Genomic DNA, 20,524 nt, shown 5'->3' with positions numbered 1-20,524 from the left:
ATTTTCTCCCATTCTTCTCTGCAGATCCTCTCAAGCTGTCAGGTTAGATGTGGAGCGTCGCTGCACAGCTATTTTAAGAGATGTTCGATTGGGTTCAAGTCCGGGCTCTGGCGGGCCTCTCAAGGACATTCAGAGACTTGTCCCAAAGCCACTCCTGCGTAGTCTTGGCTGTGTGCTTAGGGTTGTTGTCCTGTTGGCAGATTAACCTTCGCCCCCAGTCTGAGGTCCTGAGCAAGTTTTCATCAAAGATTTCTCTGTACTTTGCACTGTTCATCTTTCCCTCGATCCTGCCTAGTCTCCCAGTCACTGCCGCTGAAGAACATTCCCACAGCATGACGCTAACACCACCATGCTTCACCGTAGGGATGGTGCCAGGTTTCCTCCAGACGTGACGCTTGGCATTCAGGCCAAAGAGTTCAAACTTGGTTTCAATTGACCAGAGAATCTTGTTACTTATGGTCTGTGTGTCTTTAGGAAAACTCCAAGCGGGCTGTCATGTGCCTTTTACTGAGGAGTGGCTTCTGTCTGGCCACTACCATGAAGGTCTGATCGTTGGAGTGCTGCAGAGATGGCTGGTCTTTAGTAGGGTTCTCCCATCTCCACAGAGGAACTCTAGAGCTCTGTCAGAGTGACCATCGGGTTCTTGGTATCCTCCCTGACCAAGGCCCTTATCCCCTGATTGTTCAGGATGGCCAGCTCTAGGAAGAGTCTTGGTGGTTCCAAACTTCTTCCATTTAAAAATGATGGAGGGCCAATGTTTCTTGGGGAGCTTCAATGCTGCAGAAATGTTTTGGTATCCTTCCCCAGATCTGTGCCTCGACATAATCCTGTCTCTGAGCTCTACGAACAATTCCTTTGACCTCATGGCTTGGTTTTTGCTCCGACATGCACTGTCAACTGTGCATATTGCCAGGTGTGTGCCTTTCCAAATCATGTCCAATCAATTGAATTTAACACAGGTGGGCTCCAATCAAGTAGTAGAAACATCTCAAGGATGATCAATGGAAACAGGATGCACCTGAGCACTATTTTTTGTATATTTTAGAAATATACACATTTTTTGTTAGTATATTTCTAAAACCTGTTTTCGCTTTGTTATTATGTGTGGATTGATGAGGATTTTGTATTTATTTAATCCATTTCAGAATAAGGCTGTAACAGAATGTGGAAAAAGTCAAGGGGTCTGAATACTTTCAGAATGCACTGTATACTGACCAGGGAAGCTCCCCTTCTGTTATAGACAGAAGCCTGTGACATGACAGACCAATCAGGAGTCATCTCTCAGCAAGTCCAAACCCTCCATTACCTCAGCCAATCATGTCTAGCCAGGAAGGATCCTGTCTTTCTCCCTACATAGCTTAGTGCTTTCTAATTGGCTCATAATTTAAAAAAAAAAAATCATATTTACAGATCCCATACAAGTTTGTATTTATGGAACAATAAAGTTCACATGTTCAAGAAGGCATTTCAGAAGAAGAAAAAATATTAAAAAATGACCCTACTGTGAAGTAGAAACTAGAATCAAATGTTTACGATCCTGTAACCAGTCACAAATGAGGATGATTTCCTCCAAGAGACTTTCACAGCGCTGATGTGCAGCAGTGCTACCCAGTGACCCAGAGAGATACAGTAGGCCTAGCATATCATTCCCAGCTAGCCCACCAGCAAAGTCATCCCCACTCAACCAGAGCCTAACTGTCCTCTCTCTCAGCCATCAGCAGTAGGGATGGAGCATGATGAACTTCACTTGGAACACAAACTTTTCCCCACAAACACCCTCTGTTCTGTTCAGCAGCACTATCAGAGCCTATGGGTCAAAGCTCCACTGAGCCACTTCCTCAAAACACATCCTGCACTTCACTTGTAATCACTGTCAAAAAGGTATCTAATGAACTGGTAGGGCTGGACGGTATAAAGTATTTTACTATATACACCGGTATTGATGCACAGACTGGTTTGGGTTTTTACTTTAACTTCTATAATGGTATTTCATCAGAATTGTTCTCACTAAAACAATTCAGCTTTTCTAGAGTCTTTACATCTAGTTAAGAAGTTATGCTTGAATGATTGTTTTGTTCAATTTGATGATGTGCACTAGCTTATTAGTTAGCTAGCTAGCTCAGCCAAGCTAACTGAGCAATGCAGACACACCAAATTGGAGTGGTAAGTGCAGCACAATGCACACAACACTAAATGCTTTAGCAAGCTAGCTATCTGGCCACTGTAGCTAGTAACATAATTAAATCACAATGGATTAGTTTCCATGAAGCAGCCTGTAGCTGGCCACTAAGAGTAAATGTAGTGTCTTTACTTTACTAAGCTAGCACAACAGCTAGTTAGCTAGTGAACGTTAGCCAGCTAGCTAAACATATCTATGGGCTGTGTGAGATTATGGAGAGTTTAAATGTTTTCTTTGTCATCTTGCTAGCTTGTTATCTAGCTGTGGCCATCTGGCTAGAACTCGGCTTTGTAGAACAACAGTAACATTAGCACATCTAGCTAGTTAGCTAACATTGACATGAGCATAAAGCAACACACACGGACATGCATTGCCAAACAACGCTTCTGCCATAATCTGGTTTGGGGAATTTGACGACTTGGTTGAAGACTTAAAGGTCCTTGCTGTGTGAACACAAAAGAGTGACTGCCGACACTCTGTGCAGATGTGCTACGTACTGTTGGCAGGCAAACGTTTGACAATCCTGACATTGTGTCTGACCCATTAGACTGTGCTGAGGTCAGGGACGATAACCAGGCCCATACAGGCAGCAGGGAATCTGGCCTTGCCATCACACAGGAGTCTGTAAATCAGCCCTGGACTCAGCCAATCACTAGCCGCACAGCTATCAGCCCCCCCCCCCCCCCCCCCCCCCCCAGAACACAACTTAACAGAGGTCAGGAATGTGCTGATAAGAAGCCAAGGCCCAGCTCTCTCACTCTCTCTCTCCTTTTATCGCTTTCCCTAGCTTCTCTCTCGCTTTTCCTATTTTTGATAACACTGGAAATACTGAGCTCAGTATAAGAACACGCAGAGCGAGAGATTGTAACACTCAGGGAGATGACTGCATTAGTTTACTTATCACGGGACACTAATAGAAACTTTTGAAAGAACAGGCTTGGGTTGGTCGTGAAAAACGGAGAAAAATACAACCACCATACAGCCATTGTTCCCATCAAACACAATCAGAGGTGCAGTAATTGGCAACAACTCTGCCATAGGAGGAGGAAAATCTCCTGCTAGTGAATGGGGCATTGGAGAGCCTTTCAGAATGAGCAACATGAGGCAGGGCCTAACGAAGGGAGGTTAATTAACGGTGACTGGGGCGTGTTTGCTAGTGTCGTCTTATGGAACTAACCCCAAACACGACCCCTGACAAAACGTTCCTATGTCACCATCCTTGAGCTGGGATTTAAAAACACACACACACACACACACACACACAGTAAAACAAAGGGTGTATTCAGCAGGGGGTCCTTGAGGCTGACCATGTTGGCTCCAGAGAGCGATGGTGCCTGTCCCTACAGTACAGTGGACAACAGAGCAGCTTCCCATCCAAAATAGTTTGTTCATATATTATGAGAACATTTTGTGACGTTTGTTTGTTGTGGCCTTCAGCAAGGGTTTCTTCGGCTGTTCGTGCACACACAAAATCTTTGAGGCACGTCAAAGTTAGGAAGCTGAAGTCGTCCGAACTTATACATCACAACGTGTATACTGGCTACAGAGTCTCAAGATGGACAAACAATACCATTGCCGCATTTATCGTTTTCAAGCAAAGGTTTTTTTAAGCGATGGTCGAAGGTATGCGAGCACACACGTTCGGTTACCCGATTTTGGCTAGGAGCCAGCTGAACCGAAGCATGCGGAAGTCTTTATGGGCCAGCCAGCCCACTACCACAGCAGGGCTGGGCCCCCACCCACACACACAGAGCAGGGTCACGTGGCCCAGCCCCACTAAAACAAGAAGCCAAGTCCACTCAGAGAAATTCCCAAGCTTTCAGAGCCTCTCAGTCACAATGGCCATGTTGTAGGCCTCAGCCTGGCCCACATCTACTGAATTAATGAATTGGTTACTGTTAGGGGCCGGGCAACCATGTTCCTTTCCCACCCTGCATTTCAGAGGAGACGCAATTATCATCTCAGGGAGAAAACATTCATGCATTAATGAGTAGTACATGCATAATAATAATAAACCTTAATAACACCAACATCTAGCAAGAGCCCTGGTTCATCTCTAGGTTCCTGCCCTTTCCTAGCCACTGTGCTTCTACATTGGCATTGCGTGCTCTTTGGGTTTTTAGGCTTGGTATCTGTATATGTACTGTGACGTCTGCTGATGTAAAAAAGGGCTTTATAAATACATTTGATTGATTGATTAAACTCTAGATAAACGAAGCCTCAATCTATGCATAGACCCAGTATCTCATTATACATGAACTAATTACAACATAGAAGTTACGGGAAGGGGGGGAGTATACAGTTGAAGTCAGAAGTTTACATACTCTTGTTAACAAACTATAGTTTTGGCAAGTCGGATAGGACATCTATTTTGCGCATGACACAAGTAATTTTTCCAACAATTGTTTACAGAAAGATTATTTCACTTATAATTCACTGTATCACAATTCCAGTGGGTCAGAAGTTTACATGGCACAGTCAACTTAAGTGTTTTAAACAGCTTGGAAAATTTCAGAAAATTCTCAACATCTCAAGACATCAGTCAGGAAGTTAAAGCTTGGTTGCAAATGGGTCTTCCAAATGGACAATGACCCCAAGCATATTACCAAAGTTGTGGGAAAATGGCTTAAGGACAACAAAGTCAAGGTATTGGAGTGGCCATCAAAGCCCTGAGCTCAATCCTATAGAAAATTTGTGGGCAGAACTGACAAACCTGACTCAGTTACGCCAGCTATGTCAGGAGGAATGGGTCAAAATTCACCCAACTTATTGTGGGAAGCTTGTGGAAGGCTACCCAAAATGTTTGACCCAAGCTAAACAATTTAAAGGCAATGCTACCAAATACTAATTGAATGCATGTAAACTTCTGACCCACTGGAAATGTGATGAAAGAAATAAAAGTTGAAATAAATCTACTATTATTCTGACATTTCACATTCTTAAAGAGTTTAAATGTATTTGCCTAAGGTGTAGTAAACTTCTGCCTTCAACTGTATGCTGAATCAAAGGGCTGGGATCCTGTGTGTGTGTGTGTGTGTGTGTGTGTGTGTCGATAGAGAAAAGACAACACTCAGGTTCCACCTTAAAAGGGCTAAATGAGAGACATGTGACAAGGGTTTCTTATATGGTGTGCACACTATGGCTTCAGTCAAGTACACCATGAGAACTCACCAGGAGTTGTGTGTGCATTGTGAGCAAAGTATAACTATAGGCGCAAGCCTGTTTTGTGAGTGTGTGTGTGTGTGTGTGTGTGTGTAAAATCAGTGGCAGGAAGGTCTTGTTTGAATCCTTATCCTGACTGCAAGTATAAATCGGTCATTATGGACAATTTAATTTGTAGATGATATAAACAGGACACTGGAGCATAGAAAAAGACAGCAAAGATTACATTCTTTCTCCTGAGAAACTAACTGTATTACTGGAAAACGATCATAACCTCAAATAATATTTCGGAGAAATTATAACTCGTATACTTAAAAGGTGAATTCTACAATTTCACAAATGGTGATTATATAACATTTGAAAGGGGTTTCCTGTGGAGTAAAACTCAGAGGGCAGAGTTGAACAGTAGAAAATAGCAGGCTTAGGTTTTGCTGTGTTAATGAAACAATTTAACAACGTAACCCCAGTTTCTCCCGGGGCTTGAGTAATTATATTTTTCCTGTGTACTGAGACAGAAAGGCTTAAGTCAGACTTTATACACAAAATAACAGTGGATGGGAGAGGATAGGGGGAAGGTGGGAAAAGTAAAGGCGTCAGCTTGTTTCAGTTCGGATGGCGTCTAGCCGAGTTCCAAACGAGTGTGCTCACATACTCCCTTAAAAAGAGCTTCACTTGAAAAACAAGAAAAAAGCGGCAATAGTACTGTTTGTCCATATTGAGATGGCATAGCTAGTATACACCTTCTCAAAACAGTTGGAACTTTTCTATAATAACTCACTTCATTTTGACAATTTGCAGAGGAGATCTTAGATGTGCAATTTTACATCTAACTAAGATGTTTGGTGCAGTATCTCAGAAAATAAAAAAAATCACGTAAATTAGTCGTCTTTCGTTGAATGACAACCAAGACTTACTGAAGAATCTCTACTATTAACCAATCACAGATGAAGGGGCGTAGACTTCAGCTACCGACTTCGGCTTGCTTCAAGAAAAAAAATGGTTTGCCCCGAAACATTACAAAATGTAAGCATAATACAGTATATGTACTAACTGTTTCGGCTGGGAAGCATGTGGACGTCTTAAGGAGGGTGAGAGAAGAAGGGAGGAATAGGTAAACATGGCAGAGTTGCTCAAGGGGACAGACAAACTAAAAGAACACTAACTGAAGACACACAGACTTTCTCCAAAGTGTGCTGGGAGACAGTGAGAGGAGTAGAAAGTGCTGTGCAGCTGCGTCTGAGACTGATTTAGTCTGATCAGTACCAAGGCATGTTTTAATAAAACAGACACACAGGACAGAGTCGACATGTATGAAATGTAGTGAATATTCCATAAACAACTGTATGAACACGGGGGCCTATGGTTGACATATGACCAAATGACATGCATATGTAAATTAGAGGTCGACCGATTATGATTTTTCAACACCGATACCGATTATTGGAGGACCAAAAAAAGCAGATACCGATTAATTCGGCCGATTAAAACAAATGTATTTGTAATAATGACAAATACAACAATACTGAATTAACACTTATATTACCTTAATATAATACATCAATAAAATCAATTTAGCCTCAAATAAATAATGAAACATGTTCAAATTGGTTTAAATAATGCAAAAACAAAGTGTTGGAGAAGAAAGTAAAAGTGCAAAATGTGTTATGTAAGAAAGCTAACATTTAAGTTCCTTGCTCAGAACATGAGAACATATGAAAGCTGGTGGTTCCATTTAACATGAGTCTTCAATATTCCCAGGTAAGAAGTTTTAGGTTGTAGTTATAGGAATTAAAGGACTATTTCCCTCTAAACCATTTGTATTTCATATACCTTTTACTATTGGATGTTCTTATAGGCACTATAGTATTGCCAGTGTAACAGTATAGCTTCCGTCCCTCTCCTCGCTCCTCCCTGGGCTCGAACTAGCAACACAACGACAACAGCCACCCTCGAAGCAGCGTTACCCATGCAGAGCAAGGGGAACAACTACTAGAAGGCTCAGAGCGAGTGACGTTTTGACCTTTGAAACGCTATTAGCGCGCGCTAACTAGCTAGCCATTTCACTTCGGTTACACGAGCCTCATCTCGGGAGTTGATAGGCTTGAAGTCATAAACAGCGCAATGCTTGACGCACAACGAAGAGCTGCTGGCAAAACGCACGAAAGTGCTGTTTGAATGAATGTTTACACGCCTGCTTCCGCCTACCACCGCTCAGTCAGATACTTAGATACTTGTATGCTCAGTCAGATTACACGCTAGATAATATCTAGTAATATCATCAACCATGTGTAGTTAACTAGTGATTATGATTGATTGTTTTTTATAAGATAAGTTTAATGCTAGCTAGCAACTTACCTTGGCTTACTGCATTCGCGTAACAGGCAGTCTCCTTGTGGAGTGCAACGAGAGAGAGGCAGGTCGTTATTGCGTTGGACTAGTTAACTGTAAGGTTGCAAGATTGGATCCCCCGAGCTGACAAGGCGAAAATCTGTCGTTCTGCCCCTGAACAAGGCAGTTAACCCACCGTTCCTAGGCAGTCATTGAAAATAAGAATGTGTTCTTAACTGACTTGCCTAGTTAAATAAAGGTATTTTAAAAATATTTTTAAAAATCGGCGGCCAAAAATACCGATTTCCGATTGTTATGAAAACTTGAAATCGGCCCTAATTAATTGGCTATTCCGATTAAATCGGTCTACCTCTAATGTAAATATTGTACGTCATTGTCCATAACTTCTGTCTAGATTTAGGGGCAAAAATAATTAATGACTAAAGCTAAATAGACTTGCACTGTGAAGAAGGCTCCAGCAATGTGACAGATAGGTGACCTACATAACAAAAACATGATCATTTCCCGAAAGAGTGACTTAAGAAATGTAGGATAAGCCATAGGATGAATCTATTTCAATGCTCTGAGCTGCACTCAGTCAGTCATTCACACACAAAAACAACCAGCCTTGCCTGTGTCAAATCCCTTGTGCTGCTGGTGGTTCCTGACTGAGGATAAATCCTCAGAGATCTGACCTGCCAACAAGGCAAGGATGGGTGGCTTGGCTGGCCTAGGAGCGGCAGGGACATCAAATCTACCATTTTACAAACCAAACACGCACACTGGGGTAGCTACAGAAGCCGCAGTTCCTCCTGTTGAGGAGTCAAAACAGAAATGCCTGCCGAGATGCTGGTTGGTGCGTGCAGAGAGCAGGCACCCCTTCCTGGAACCCAAGCCCAGGGACCAGGCACCAGTGTGATTGGTGGAGATAAGTATCAGTCCACAGACTCAGCAGGAGGTGGGAGAGACAGACCTGCTCTCTCTGCTGTGCTTCCCTGCCTGGGAAAACACCACGACAGTCCCAGTCAGTCCCACTACCACAATATCGACCATCCCTCCTCCCTCATTCATGATCCCTGTAATTATCCGACCAGTTTACTCACAGACACACCAGTAATAACACACCATACAGCAAGAGAAGGATACTGGCAGACTGGGTAGTCTGCTTGTCTGAGGCAATGAGAGAACATGTGGGTTCGTTAATCTTTCCCAACACACGGTGGTATCACTCCTCCTAGATTCTAGAGAAAATTATATGTCATTGAATCTAGTCTACAGCTGTGTTTGGTACTTTTGGCAAAACAGATTAGGAATTCTGTAAGAACACTCAAGTAAGCTGTCAAACTCAATTCTCTATCTAGCCACTATTCTGGGGTCACAGATAGAAAGCAGTGAAAAGAAAAGAAATGGTAGACTGCAAACAGTGAAAAGGCACCCCCATATCTCTAGGATTTAATGCTGTGATTATGGGTGAGAGATTAAGTCTTTTTTAAAGGAGGTTCCATGTGATTCAGATTATAGAAAGGCAGTGCATCTCCCCCTCTGCCCTCCGTGGTATGTTGCCCCCCCCACCCCACCCACCTGCCTCTGCTGTGCCCGTCAGTCTTCACATTCCTTCCACACATAAAGGTATCTATAGGACCGATACCCACTGATAAGGTAAGTGCAGCACTTCATTATATCATTGCTACCAAAACATAACAGCAGGTTGCCCTCTCCTTAACAACCCATGACTAAATAACAAGAGGGAAGACACTTCCAACAAGAGTATTTTTTTCTGTGCTGTATAAATCTATGACTTCAAAGAGAAAGGAAAAATAACACTACATCACAGCAGGCCATTTAAGGCGCATTTGAATTAAATTTGTCCCCCCAAAAATGTGTGCATTCTGAGCAGCCATCTTTGACATTTTCCATTCCAGTCCCCCTCTTGACCTAGTCGGTTTTGAGCAGAGGTTGGGTGCTCTAGTTAGCTATCATACGAGCCAAGACAGAGACAAACACGATAGTATGCAACACAGCCATGTGAAACTGGAATAGAATATGGCATTGGACAGGCTGAAGGACAGCACCCTTGCCAAGAATGCTCTGAAACCCCCAGCGTTCAGTGACAAGTGTTCAGCTGCTGCTCATCCAGGGGCACCCTTGGACGACAGGATCCATCTTGGACACAGACCATGTCAGTTTGGGACATCTTAATGAAGTCTCCAGCATGGGTGAGTGCATTCAACAGAAGAGGAAAGGGGGTGGGGAGAGGAAGAGGGGGAAATGCCACTCCCTGGAGAAAATACACAGGATCTCCTCATGTGACAGAGAGAAAAGCCCTGGCTTAGCATTCCAATGTCCACTCATGGTAATAACACAGCAATTACAGAATTGCAGCACTATTAAATAACAAAACACAACAGCTACACATTAAAGCTTTGCCATGTTTCATCATCTAAAATCTGTAAAATCATGTCTCAATAGAAAGGTGAAGTTGGAAACCAAATAAGTTTGCTTATATGGGTGATTGTTAATGGCTACAACCATCAAACTAGTAGCAGTAGTTGTTGAAAGGATAATGAAAAACTGTGGTGCACATTCATGTTATAAACTTATCGTTCTATTTATCATTATCACATCAATTCAGGCAATGTATCCAGGTATAGATTCTTGTCCTTATTGCCCAGCTCTAATTCAAACACAATCCAAAACAAACCATTATGTAAATCATCAAAAGTATGTAATATATTGAAATAATGTATCATACGACATGTATTAATATAACTCCGTAAGTAACTGTAGTTTGTAATGCATGTTATGAATGCTTTATGAGAGACTTAACGGAAAGAATTAGGCTACCACTACATAACATCTCCCATTCAGGAGACTGAAAAGATTTAGCATGGTTCCCCAGATACTCAAAAGGTTCTACAGCTGCACCATCGAGAGCATCCTGACCGGTGGTATCACCGCCTGGTATGGCAACTGCTCGGCATCTGACAGTAAGACGCTACAGAGGGTAGTGTGAACAGCCTAATATATCACTGGGGGCAAGTTTCCTGCCATTCAGGACCTATATAATAGGCAGTGTCAGAGGAAAGCTTATAAAATTGTCAGAGACTCCAGTCACCCAAGTTATAGACTGTTTTCTCTGCTACCGCATGGCAAGCGGTACCAGAGAGCCAAGTCTAGGACCAAAAGGCTCCTCAACAGCTTCTACCCCTAAGCCATAAGACTGCTGAACAATTCATAAAATCACCACCGGACAATTTGCATGGACACCCCCCCCCCCCTTTCGTACACTCGTATTTGTTTGTTACCTATGCATAGTCACGTCGCCCGCACCTACATGTACAGATTACCTTAACTAGCCTGTACCCCTGCACCCTGACTCAGTACCGGGGCCCCCTGTATATAGCTTCGTTATTCTTATTGTGTTACTTTTATTACTACTTTTTATTTTAGTCTACTTGGTAAATATTTTCTTCTTCTTGAACTGCACTGTTGGTTAAAGGCTTGTAAGTAAGCATTTCACGGTAAAGTCTACACTTGTTGTATTCAGCGCATGTAACAAATAAAACTTGATAACAGACATAAGAGCTACGAGGGTAGCGTTAGAGATTCACCAGTACTTTTGTATACTTTTAAGGCAGTATTTCTGAATGTAAAGTTCATGAGTCAAAGGTGGTCCCTGGAAATTGCGTCACATACAGTGCCTTGCGAAAGTATTCTTCCCCCTTGAACTTTGCGACCTTTTGCCACATTTCAGGCTTCAAACATAAAGATATTAAACTGTATTTTTTTGTGAAGGACCAACAACAAGTGGGACACAATCATGAAGTGGAACGACATTTATTGGATATTTCAAACTTTTTTAACAAATCAAAAACTGAAAAATTGGGCGTCCAAAATTATTCAGCCCCCTTAAGTTAATACTTTGTAGCGCCACCTTTTGCTGCGATTACAGCTGTAAGTCGCTTGGGGTATGTCTCTATCAGTTTTGCACATCGAGAGACTGACATTTTTTCCCATTCCTCCTTGCAAAACAGCTCGAGCTCAGTGAGGTTGGATGGAGAGCATTTGTGAACAGCAGTTTTCAGTTCTTTCCACAGATTCTCGATTGGATTCAGGTCTGGACTTTGACTTGGCCATTCTAACACCTGGATGTGTTTATTTTTGAACCATTCCATTGTAGATTTTGCTTTATGTTTTGGATCATTGTCTTGTTGGAAGACAAATCTCCGTCCCAGTCTCAGGTCTTTTGCAGACTCCATCAGGTTTTCTTCCAGAATGGTCCTGTATTTGGCTCCATCCATCTTCCCATCAATTTTAACCATCTTCCCTGTCCCTGCTGAAGAAAAGCAGGCCCAAACCATGATGCTGCCACCACCATGTTTGACAGTGGGGATGGTGTGTTCAGCGGTGTTGCTTTTACGCCAAACATAACGTTTTGCATTGTTGCCAAAAAGTTCAATTTTGGTTTCATCTGACCAGAGCACCTTCTTCCACATGTTTGGTGTGTCTCCCCGGTGGCTTGTGGAAAACTTTAAACAACACGTTTTATGGATATGTTTAAGAAATGGCTTTCTTCTTGCCACTCTTCCATAACGGCCAGATTTGTGCAATATACGACTGATTGTTGTCCTATGGACAGAGTCTCCCACCTCAGCTGTAGATCTCTGCAGTTCATCCAGAGTGATCATGGGCCTCTTGGCTGCATCTCTGATCAGTCTTCTCTTTGTATGAGCTGAAAGTTTAGAGGGACGGCCAGGTCTTGGTAGATTTGCAGTGGTCTGATACTCCTTCCATTTCAATATTATCGCTTACACAGTGCTCCTTGGGATGTTTAAAGCTTGGGAAATCTTTTTGTATCCAAATCCGGCTTTAAACTTCTTCACAACAGTATCTCGGACCTGCCTGGTGTGTTCCTTGTTCTTCATGATGCTCTCTGCGCTTTTAACGGACCTCTGAGACTATCACAGTGCAGGTGCATTTATACGGAGACTTGATTACACACAGGTGGATTGTATTTATCATTATTAGTCATTTAGGTCAACATTGGATCATTCAGAGATCCTCACTGAACTTCTGGAGAGAGTTTGCTGCACTGAAAGTAAAGGGGCTGAATAATTTAGCACGCCCAATTTTTCAGTTTTTGATTTGTTAAAAAAGTTTGAAATATCCAATAAATGTCGTTCCACTTCATGATTGTGTCCCACTTGTTGTTGATTCTTCACAAAAAAATACAGTTTTTTATCTTTATGTTTGAAGCCTGAAATGTGGCAAAAGGTCGCAAAGTTCCAGGGGGCCGAATACTTTCGCAAGGCACTGTACGTGCACGTCATTGCTCTCTCTCGCTCTGCTGTGTGTGCACGCATCTTGCTAGCTGTCACTCTAATGGCAAGGGGCTTAAGCTCAGTGGCTAGAACTTGAATTGCTATGGGGCTGGCCCACGTGGGGGGAAATGGCGTCGCACAGCTTTCAGTAAACAGTCACTTTCTAACTAGGGATTTTGTGGACAATTGTGGTAATACAGTAATTCTGCTCATAGTTCATACATGCATAATCTACACATTGACACATCCAGCCCAAAGCAGGAAGTAAAAAAAAAAAGAAGAGTTACTAGTCACCAAAGTTCTGTAGCATGTCTTTAAGCATAACTTACTTGGTTGTAATTTCACAACTAGATAAACTAGAGATAAAACGGTGGAGTCTAGATAACTGATGGTCATGTGGGCAGTGCTCTTGATAGGAAGCAGTGTTGTTTTAGAACACGTTGTCTGACCAAAACTGAGAGCTCAGCTGCACAAGGGGCCAGGGCTCCTAGCTCATCTTCATGGGGGCCACTTGAGACCCTCTGTCCGCAGACCCTCTCATGGCACAGAAAAAGTGAGAGCGAGATAGACAAGCCCCGTCTGCACTGAAACGTCCAGCAGCTCTCTCTAGCCATATTTTTTATTTTAAAGGACAATTCAGTGTGACAGAGCGACCAGTGATATAGGAAAATATCACCTCTCCAGGCCACAGAGAAGCCTAATTGCACCCCCCCTCCAATCGCTGATGTAAATGTGAGATGTGTAATCAAAGGAAAACGGAAGACGCACCGCTCTGAGTGAGTCCGCTAAGGCCACAGGGACTCGTTCTCATAATTACCACAGCCTCTCCAGCCATACATGAGAGGGAGGGCAAGAGCACAGACTGCATAGCCTTTCAAACCCCCTTGCTTAATTTCACTACTCTTCTTTCACCCTGAAAACACAAGCACATGGCCTATTTTTAGAGCGAGCTGATACAAATAATTTATTGTATTTTGTGGTGTTGTATTCCTATTCAGCGAGTGTAAACAGCAAAAGACAAGGGAGGGATGAGGACAGAATTAAAATGTATTGTGGAAGAAGAGTTAATGTCTTCATGAGCTGGATTAATAGGGTTTCACACAGCTTTTGAAATGTTGGCAACGTCCACTCCTACTTCGTGCTCCAGCAGAAACACTACTATGAAAATGCTGCTGCTACTGCTGTGCTGAGTGAGCTTTACCTAATCCCTTTTTCAGATAAACATGAGGCTGTGCTGCACACTTCCTCCAAGACAGGAAATGCATTATGATGAGGACAATAATAAGTAAACAATTATGTGACACTGTAAAAACTACCACTACATTTCCATGACTGGAATATAATTATTTTATTTGGGTTTGATTTCAGCATGCTTGACCTTTGAAAGAGATTATGTCACCACAACTACAGATGTGATCATTATCTATTCCAGGTGTCACAACACTCTGGTCTAGAAACAGCCTTCAGAGCATTCTCTGTATCCTTCATTACTCAATGTGACTCTGACCACTGCAATGTGTTGTGAAATTCCTCTGGACGAATTTGTAATACACATGGGCCTGTGCCTGGACTGTTAAAACCACAGACATTCAAGTTACACTTTTCACACAACATGCCTGACATTACTCATAGCTAGAGAGATATTGCATGTATTGTGTATTGTACTACAAACATCAATAGGAGTTAAATAGTTATGTGAAGTGAATTAGGGGGGTGTGGGTCTGAGGGGCATGCTTGATGTGGCCTCAAAGCTATTCCTTAAATCAAGCAGTGATCCCTGAACAACAGTCCCTAACTCAATGTAAGGTAAGGTATCCTATAATGAAAACGTAATCATCCAAGCAGAGGTGATGTATTCAGATTAGAGGTTGACCGACAATGATTTTTCAACGCCGATTGATTGGAGGACCAAAAAAGTCGATAACGATTCAAATCTGCAGTTTATATATATATATATATATATATATATATATATATATATATATATAAAATAACAACAATACTGAACAAACACTTATTTTAACTTAATATAATACATAAATAAAATCCATTTAGTCTCAAATAAATAATGAAACATGTTCAATTTGGGTTAAATAATGCAAAAACACAGTGCTGGAAAAGAAAGTGCAATATGTGACACTTAAAAAAAGCCAACGTTTAAATTCCTTGCTCAGAACATGAGAACATATGAAAGCTGGTGGTTCCTTTTAACATGAGTCTTCAATATTCCCAGTTAATACGTTTTAGATTGTAGCTATTATAGGAATTATTAGGACTATTGCTCTCTATACCATTTGTATTTCATATACCTTTGACAATTGGATGTTCTTTAAAGGCACTATAGTATTGCCAGCCTAATCTTGGCTTGAAGTCATAAACAGCACTGTGCTTCAAGCATTGCGAAGAGCAGCTGGCAAATGCAGGAAAGTGCTGTTTGAATGAATGCTTAAGAGCCTGCTGCTGCCTACAACCGCTCAGTCAGGCTGCTCTATCAAATCATATACTTAATTATAATAAACAAACAGAAATACAAGCCTTAGGTCATTAATATGGTAAAATCCAGAAACGATAATTTCGAAAACCAAACATTTATTCTTTCAGTGAAATACGGAACTGTATTTTATCTAACGGGTGGCATCCATAAGTGTAAATATTGCTGTTACATTGCACAACCTTCAATATTATGTCATAATTATGTAAAATTCTGGCAAATTAATTCATCTTTGTTAGGAAGAAATGGTCTTCACACAATTGCAATGAGCCAGGCGGCCCAAACTGCTGCATATATCCTGACTCTGCTTACACTGAAGGCAAGAGAAGTGACCCAATTTCCCTAGTTAATATTGCCTGCTAACATTAATTTATTTTAACTAAATATGCATGTTAAAAAATATATACTTGTGTATTGATTTTAAGAAAGGCATTGATGTTTATGGTTAGGTACACATTGGTGCAACGACAGTGCTTTTTCGCTAATGCAAAATCATCACCCGTTTGGCGAAGTAGGCTGTGATTCGATGATAAATTAACAGGCACCACATTGATTATATGCAATTCAGGACAAGCTACTTAAACTAGTGATATCATCAACCATGTGTAGTTAACTAGTGATTATGTTAAGATTTATTTTTATTTAAGATAAGTTAATGCTAGCTAGCAACTTACCTTGGCTCCTTGCTGCACTCGCAGTCTCCTCATGGACTGAAATGTAATCGACCATAATCGGAATCCAAAAATGCAGATTACCTATTGTTATGAAAACTTGAAATCGGCCCTAATTAAATCAGTCAACCTCTAATTCAGATTGAACAAGTGGGCCAGAGAGTGACAGCCAAATGAACCAGAAGGCTTATTTATCAGTGAACACATGCTGGTAGCAACACATTCTGTCAAAACAGATGATAGCCTTCTTGACAGACCAAACACCATCCAGCAAACAGAACGTTGGACTTCAATTGTCACTTGCACGTTCAATGGACAACCCACTTTAAATATCCATAGTATGATGTAGTGAGATACACCACATAGGACAAACCTGCATTACATCCCCTGAGATGGTTACACCTGAATTGAAAAAAACTGACCAAACCTGAATTTCATTTGTGTGAAACTACAGTACACATTCCTAGGTTGTCAGACAACTCTGTGTGACAGAGAACACAATTGGCACACTTGAAAACATTGGTATGCGTTGTAATTTGTGGATTAACCTATTTACAACCACTCCCAAAATGTGTTGCTGCCAGCTTTCACCTGGTCGAACAGGGCTGAAACAAGCCAAACCACTAGAACAACACTAGTACAGATACATGACGTATTTTAATCCACACGGCCTTGACTGACTAGACTGGGTCATAGCCCATCTTTTGACCCTACGCAGTGTGTGTGGAGCAATAGCATGTACAATTGAGACATGTCTAACTTGAACCCGTTCACTCGAAAATCTGCATTGGCCCAGTAAACAAACATGATTGCCCGGTAAATGACGCAGAGATAAAACTACGGGTTGTAGTTCACTATTGGTTCTAATGAACAATCGTGTCATTGTACCAAGACTATGATATAATTGATTAACACTGGACATTATTTTACCCCGGCTTTGATTGTCGGTAAACCAACCATTACAGTGTTGCATGGCATTATGATATCGTCCATTCAAATCAAGTTTGCCACAGTAACTGTTTTCACTGTCAAGACACACTCAAAAATTTAACTAACCATCAGCATTGAATAAATGGTATGTGGCCCCCAAATGTAGATGATCCAACAGGTGTTTTATTGTGGCACCCCTGACAATAATATGCTAAAGTTGTCAGTTTAGTGAGTCATCTGTTTAGTGAACCCGTTCTGTTTTGCTACTTTTCAAAACATTATAAAATCCTGAATGTTTCATGATCAATACCTCCCTGGTCGCATGAATGACATTCACCTAACATAAATACAGTTGAGGTAACGTTCGATCATGTCGAGCTCATCAACCACTGACAACATTGACAGAGACACAAACTAGACGAACAATCTGATGTTGATAGTATTTCCCAGTTTCACTTGATGAGATGATTATGCATTAGGCGCAAAATAGAATATACTTCGTAACTTTTTTTCTGTAGTTCCATCGGGTATCCTACCTTAGAAGCTGTTTTGGCAGACATTTTACTTGCTTGCTCCGCTCCCAAAGTAGCAAGTTAGTGTTAGTATTATCACTTCAACCAAAGCGCAAAATTCCTTCTTCTGAATTTCGCCCAGCTGCCGCCACGCCGGGCAATAATATTTTATTTTTTCAGGACGTCGTGAAACATGACCCAAATTTGTGTGTGAAAAGTCCAAAGTTCATTATCTTCAGTAGTTTGCCTTCAATGTAACTTCACCCTATATGCCTATTCATCTGAAATTACTCCGTTTAAAATAGTCCAACTCAAATACGTTGCCCTTTTGTAATTTCTCTTAATGAACGTTGGTTGAAACGTTTGAAGAAATGTAGATATCACTTCGTCCGCAAATCCAAAGCAGTAAAACTGCAATGGCAGGCTTTGTATGCCTCTCCCTGCTCGATTCTCGCCTCTCCAACCAACGATCATGACATGTCTGACTGGAAGAGTCCATTGCACCTCTGTAGGGGTGATGGTACTGGATGGAAACCAGGGCATTGCCGTTTAACTAAATATACTTACTCTAAACAAAAATATTATGATTATGCATGCATGTCGGACATTCAGGTCAAACGTATACGTTATATTTATATATTAATTTACCCGTATAAATTATTCTTAATGCAACAACAAAAAAACGGATATCACTATTTTTCTTGATAATGAACTATGCGGACCATGGGCAATTGTGAAGAGAGGAGAGGGGATTTCGCTGATGTGATGCTGCTGCATGTTCACGTTTACTTGGTGACTTACAGGCCTGCAGTGTCTATTTACTATATTGAAGCACAGTACTTGTGAACTCCTAAAACACCTGGGTCACCTAACATATCCAGCTGACGCTGACAACGATAAAGTGAAAATACATTGATTTATATGATTCTTGAGACATAAAACTTAGAATTATTCTTGTAAAAATATATTGTAATATGTATGAAAACACAATTTTATATTATTATGGGACTTTGCAACCACACTAGTTGGTGGCATTGCAGTCAAGCCTGGGACACAGACAGTCTACAGTTTCATAAGTAAAAGTTGTAAACCAAAGAAACATATTTCAGGTCAACTTTCAACTGAAAATCTAGTCAATGACTTTAAGTTGGATTTTTGTGTGGTTGATAACCAACCACACAGGAAACCAAGCAGGCCATAGCTGTCATTCAGAATACTTCCTATGGCTTTCTGGACCCCCACCCACAGGATGCACTGAACCTCAGAACTCAGCTTGCATTGTTTCAAAGTAAACAACACACTGTAGGGCTATATCTCTCAATGTAAAATAAATCAGTTTATACATTACTTGTAAAGAAATCAGAAGTAGCTTCAGCCTGTGACATAATGAAAAAAGAACAATGATGACTACATGTTCATCTAAGTAACTACTTTGCTCTGAGCACACAGAGCTCCTCTATTTCCATCCCACGCAGCCATTTTGATAAACCAGGAAATCACGTTCACACACAGCTCCTGACTATTCTTACAGCTGGCGCAAGCCAGAGGTGCCCTGTAGGTGTGGATGGTCTTGGGTTAATTTGCCACCAGACCAAATCCCACAAAGCAAAAACCTAAGGCAGTTTGACAGACAGGGCTTGATGCATCGTGCTTAAGAACAGCTCTCAGCCATGGTATATTATCCATATACCACACCTCCTCGTGCCTTATTGCTTAAATATAACATTCGGCCTACAACTAAATAGTGCACTCTTAAATTACTATATAATTCTGTATTTGTCAGTATCTAACAATCTAATCTAATACGAGGTTGGACTCAAAAGTAAAATACCGAAAGAACAATGAAATCTACATTTGTATCAGTATTTTTAAAAAGCATATTTGTTATATCTGCAATATGAATGAATGACCACATACTAGTATAGATGCCAGCCGCTCTGTCCTCCTGTTACGGTAACTTCGTCCCGCATCCACCAGGGAAGATATCAGAATGTTCAGCATTCTATCTCTCTCAAGTAACCAGGCTAATTTGCTGTTCTAAAAGTAAACAAGATGGAGCTAGAACATTTTAATTGATCTACCCCAAACACTGTAACCCAAAGAAACAGAGAGAAGAGTACTGCTGCCTGCTTTAGAGACAAATACAGACCTGCAGTATCTCCTGATGGAGAAGAGAGAAGGGCATTTGTGACACTAAAACGTGATCAAAGGAAGCTTTGTCCTGCATGGCTCCCCCCGCAGTACCCAGAGAAGCAGCACACAACAGCTCTGGAGCTCAGGTGCTGCCTTCGCATGGAAGAGCAGGCACATGGAAAACACTCTGCCACAGAACAGGCCGAAACACACAGACACAAAACAGGCACACATTAGTGAGGAGAACACTTCACAGAGTTATGCTCAGCATCCCCTGAGCAGAAAACTAACGTGCAGTGAAATAACATGAAGCACACACCCTGAACTGCACTGTGTGTCCTAACTGGATATTACAAGATAATAGACCCTCAACACCATTGTTGTAGGCATAGTACTTTCTCAGCTTTAAAAAAGCCATTGTTGTAGGTGAGGTATAGTCCTTCTTTCTCAGCTTTAGAAAAGGGGGATGAGAGTGAAAGGGAGAACAATAAACACAGGCCGAGCTATAACACCTCTCTGCTTGTTAGAACAACCAGTCTGAGGGAGAGGTCAAGATCTAGAGGCCAGTTCCTGCCAACAACAGCCGTCTTTGATAAGTCCACAGTTGTTTTCTTTCCACATTTTTGCCCTTGAAGTCCTTCAATAAAAAGTAGCCTACATGCCAAACCACTCAGATATGCAACTTCACAAATGTGTATTCTTTTCTCAAATACGGAAGATAATGAGGACAGTATAATCAAACTTGGGGTTTATACTATATATTATTGTGAAAAGGGGAGAATAGTTGATTATTACTT

At 41.4% G+C, this 20,524-nt stretch overlaps 1 protein-coding gene across 12 annotated transcripts in view; it reads right to left on the bottom strand.

Annotated features, from left to right (window-relative positions):
• Positions 1–20,524, bottom strand: part of LOC139411403 (tight junction protein 1a) — a 175,493-nt gene that overhangs the window by 57,193 nt on the left and 97,776 nt on the right. For 2 of the 12 annotated variants that reach the window (XM_071157719.1, XM_071157720.1), the window contains exon 1: positions 17,619–18,046. The exons of the other annotated variants lie outside the window; for them this stretch is intronic. In XM_071157719.1, coding sequence (XP_071013820.1) covers positions 17,619–17,642 — 24 coding nt within the window. In that variant the 5' untranslated portion in view covers positions 17,643–18,046. Of the gene's footprint in view, positions 1–17,618; positions 18,047–20,524 lie in introns of those variants that run through there. 12 annotated transcript variants of the gene reach the window in all.

The sequence above is a fragment of the Oncorhynchus clarkii genome, chromosome 6, assembly GCF_045791955.1.
Source record: "Oncorhynchus clarkii lewisi isolate Uvic-CL-2024 chromosome 6, UVic_Ocla_1.0, whole genome shotgun sequence".
In the NCBI taxonomy this organism is placed as follows: Eukaryota; Metazoa; Chordata; class Actinopteri; order Salmoniformes; family Salmonidae; genus Oncorhynchus; species Oncorhynchus clarkii.
The sequence above is the reverse complement of the archived record's forward strand: the minus strand, read 5'-3'. Positions and strand labels throughout refer to the sequence as shown.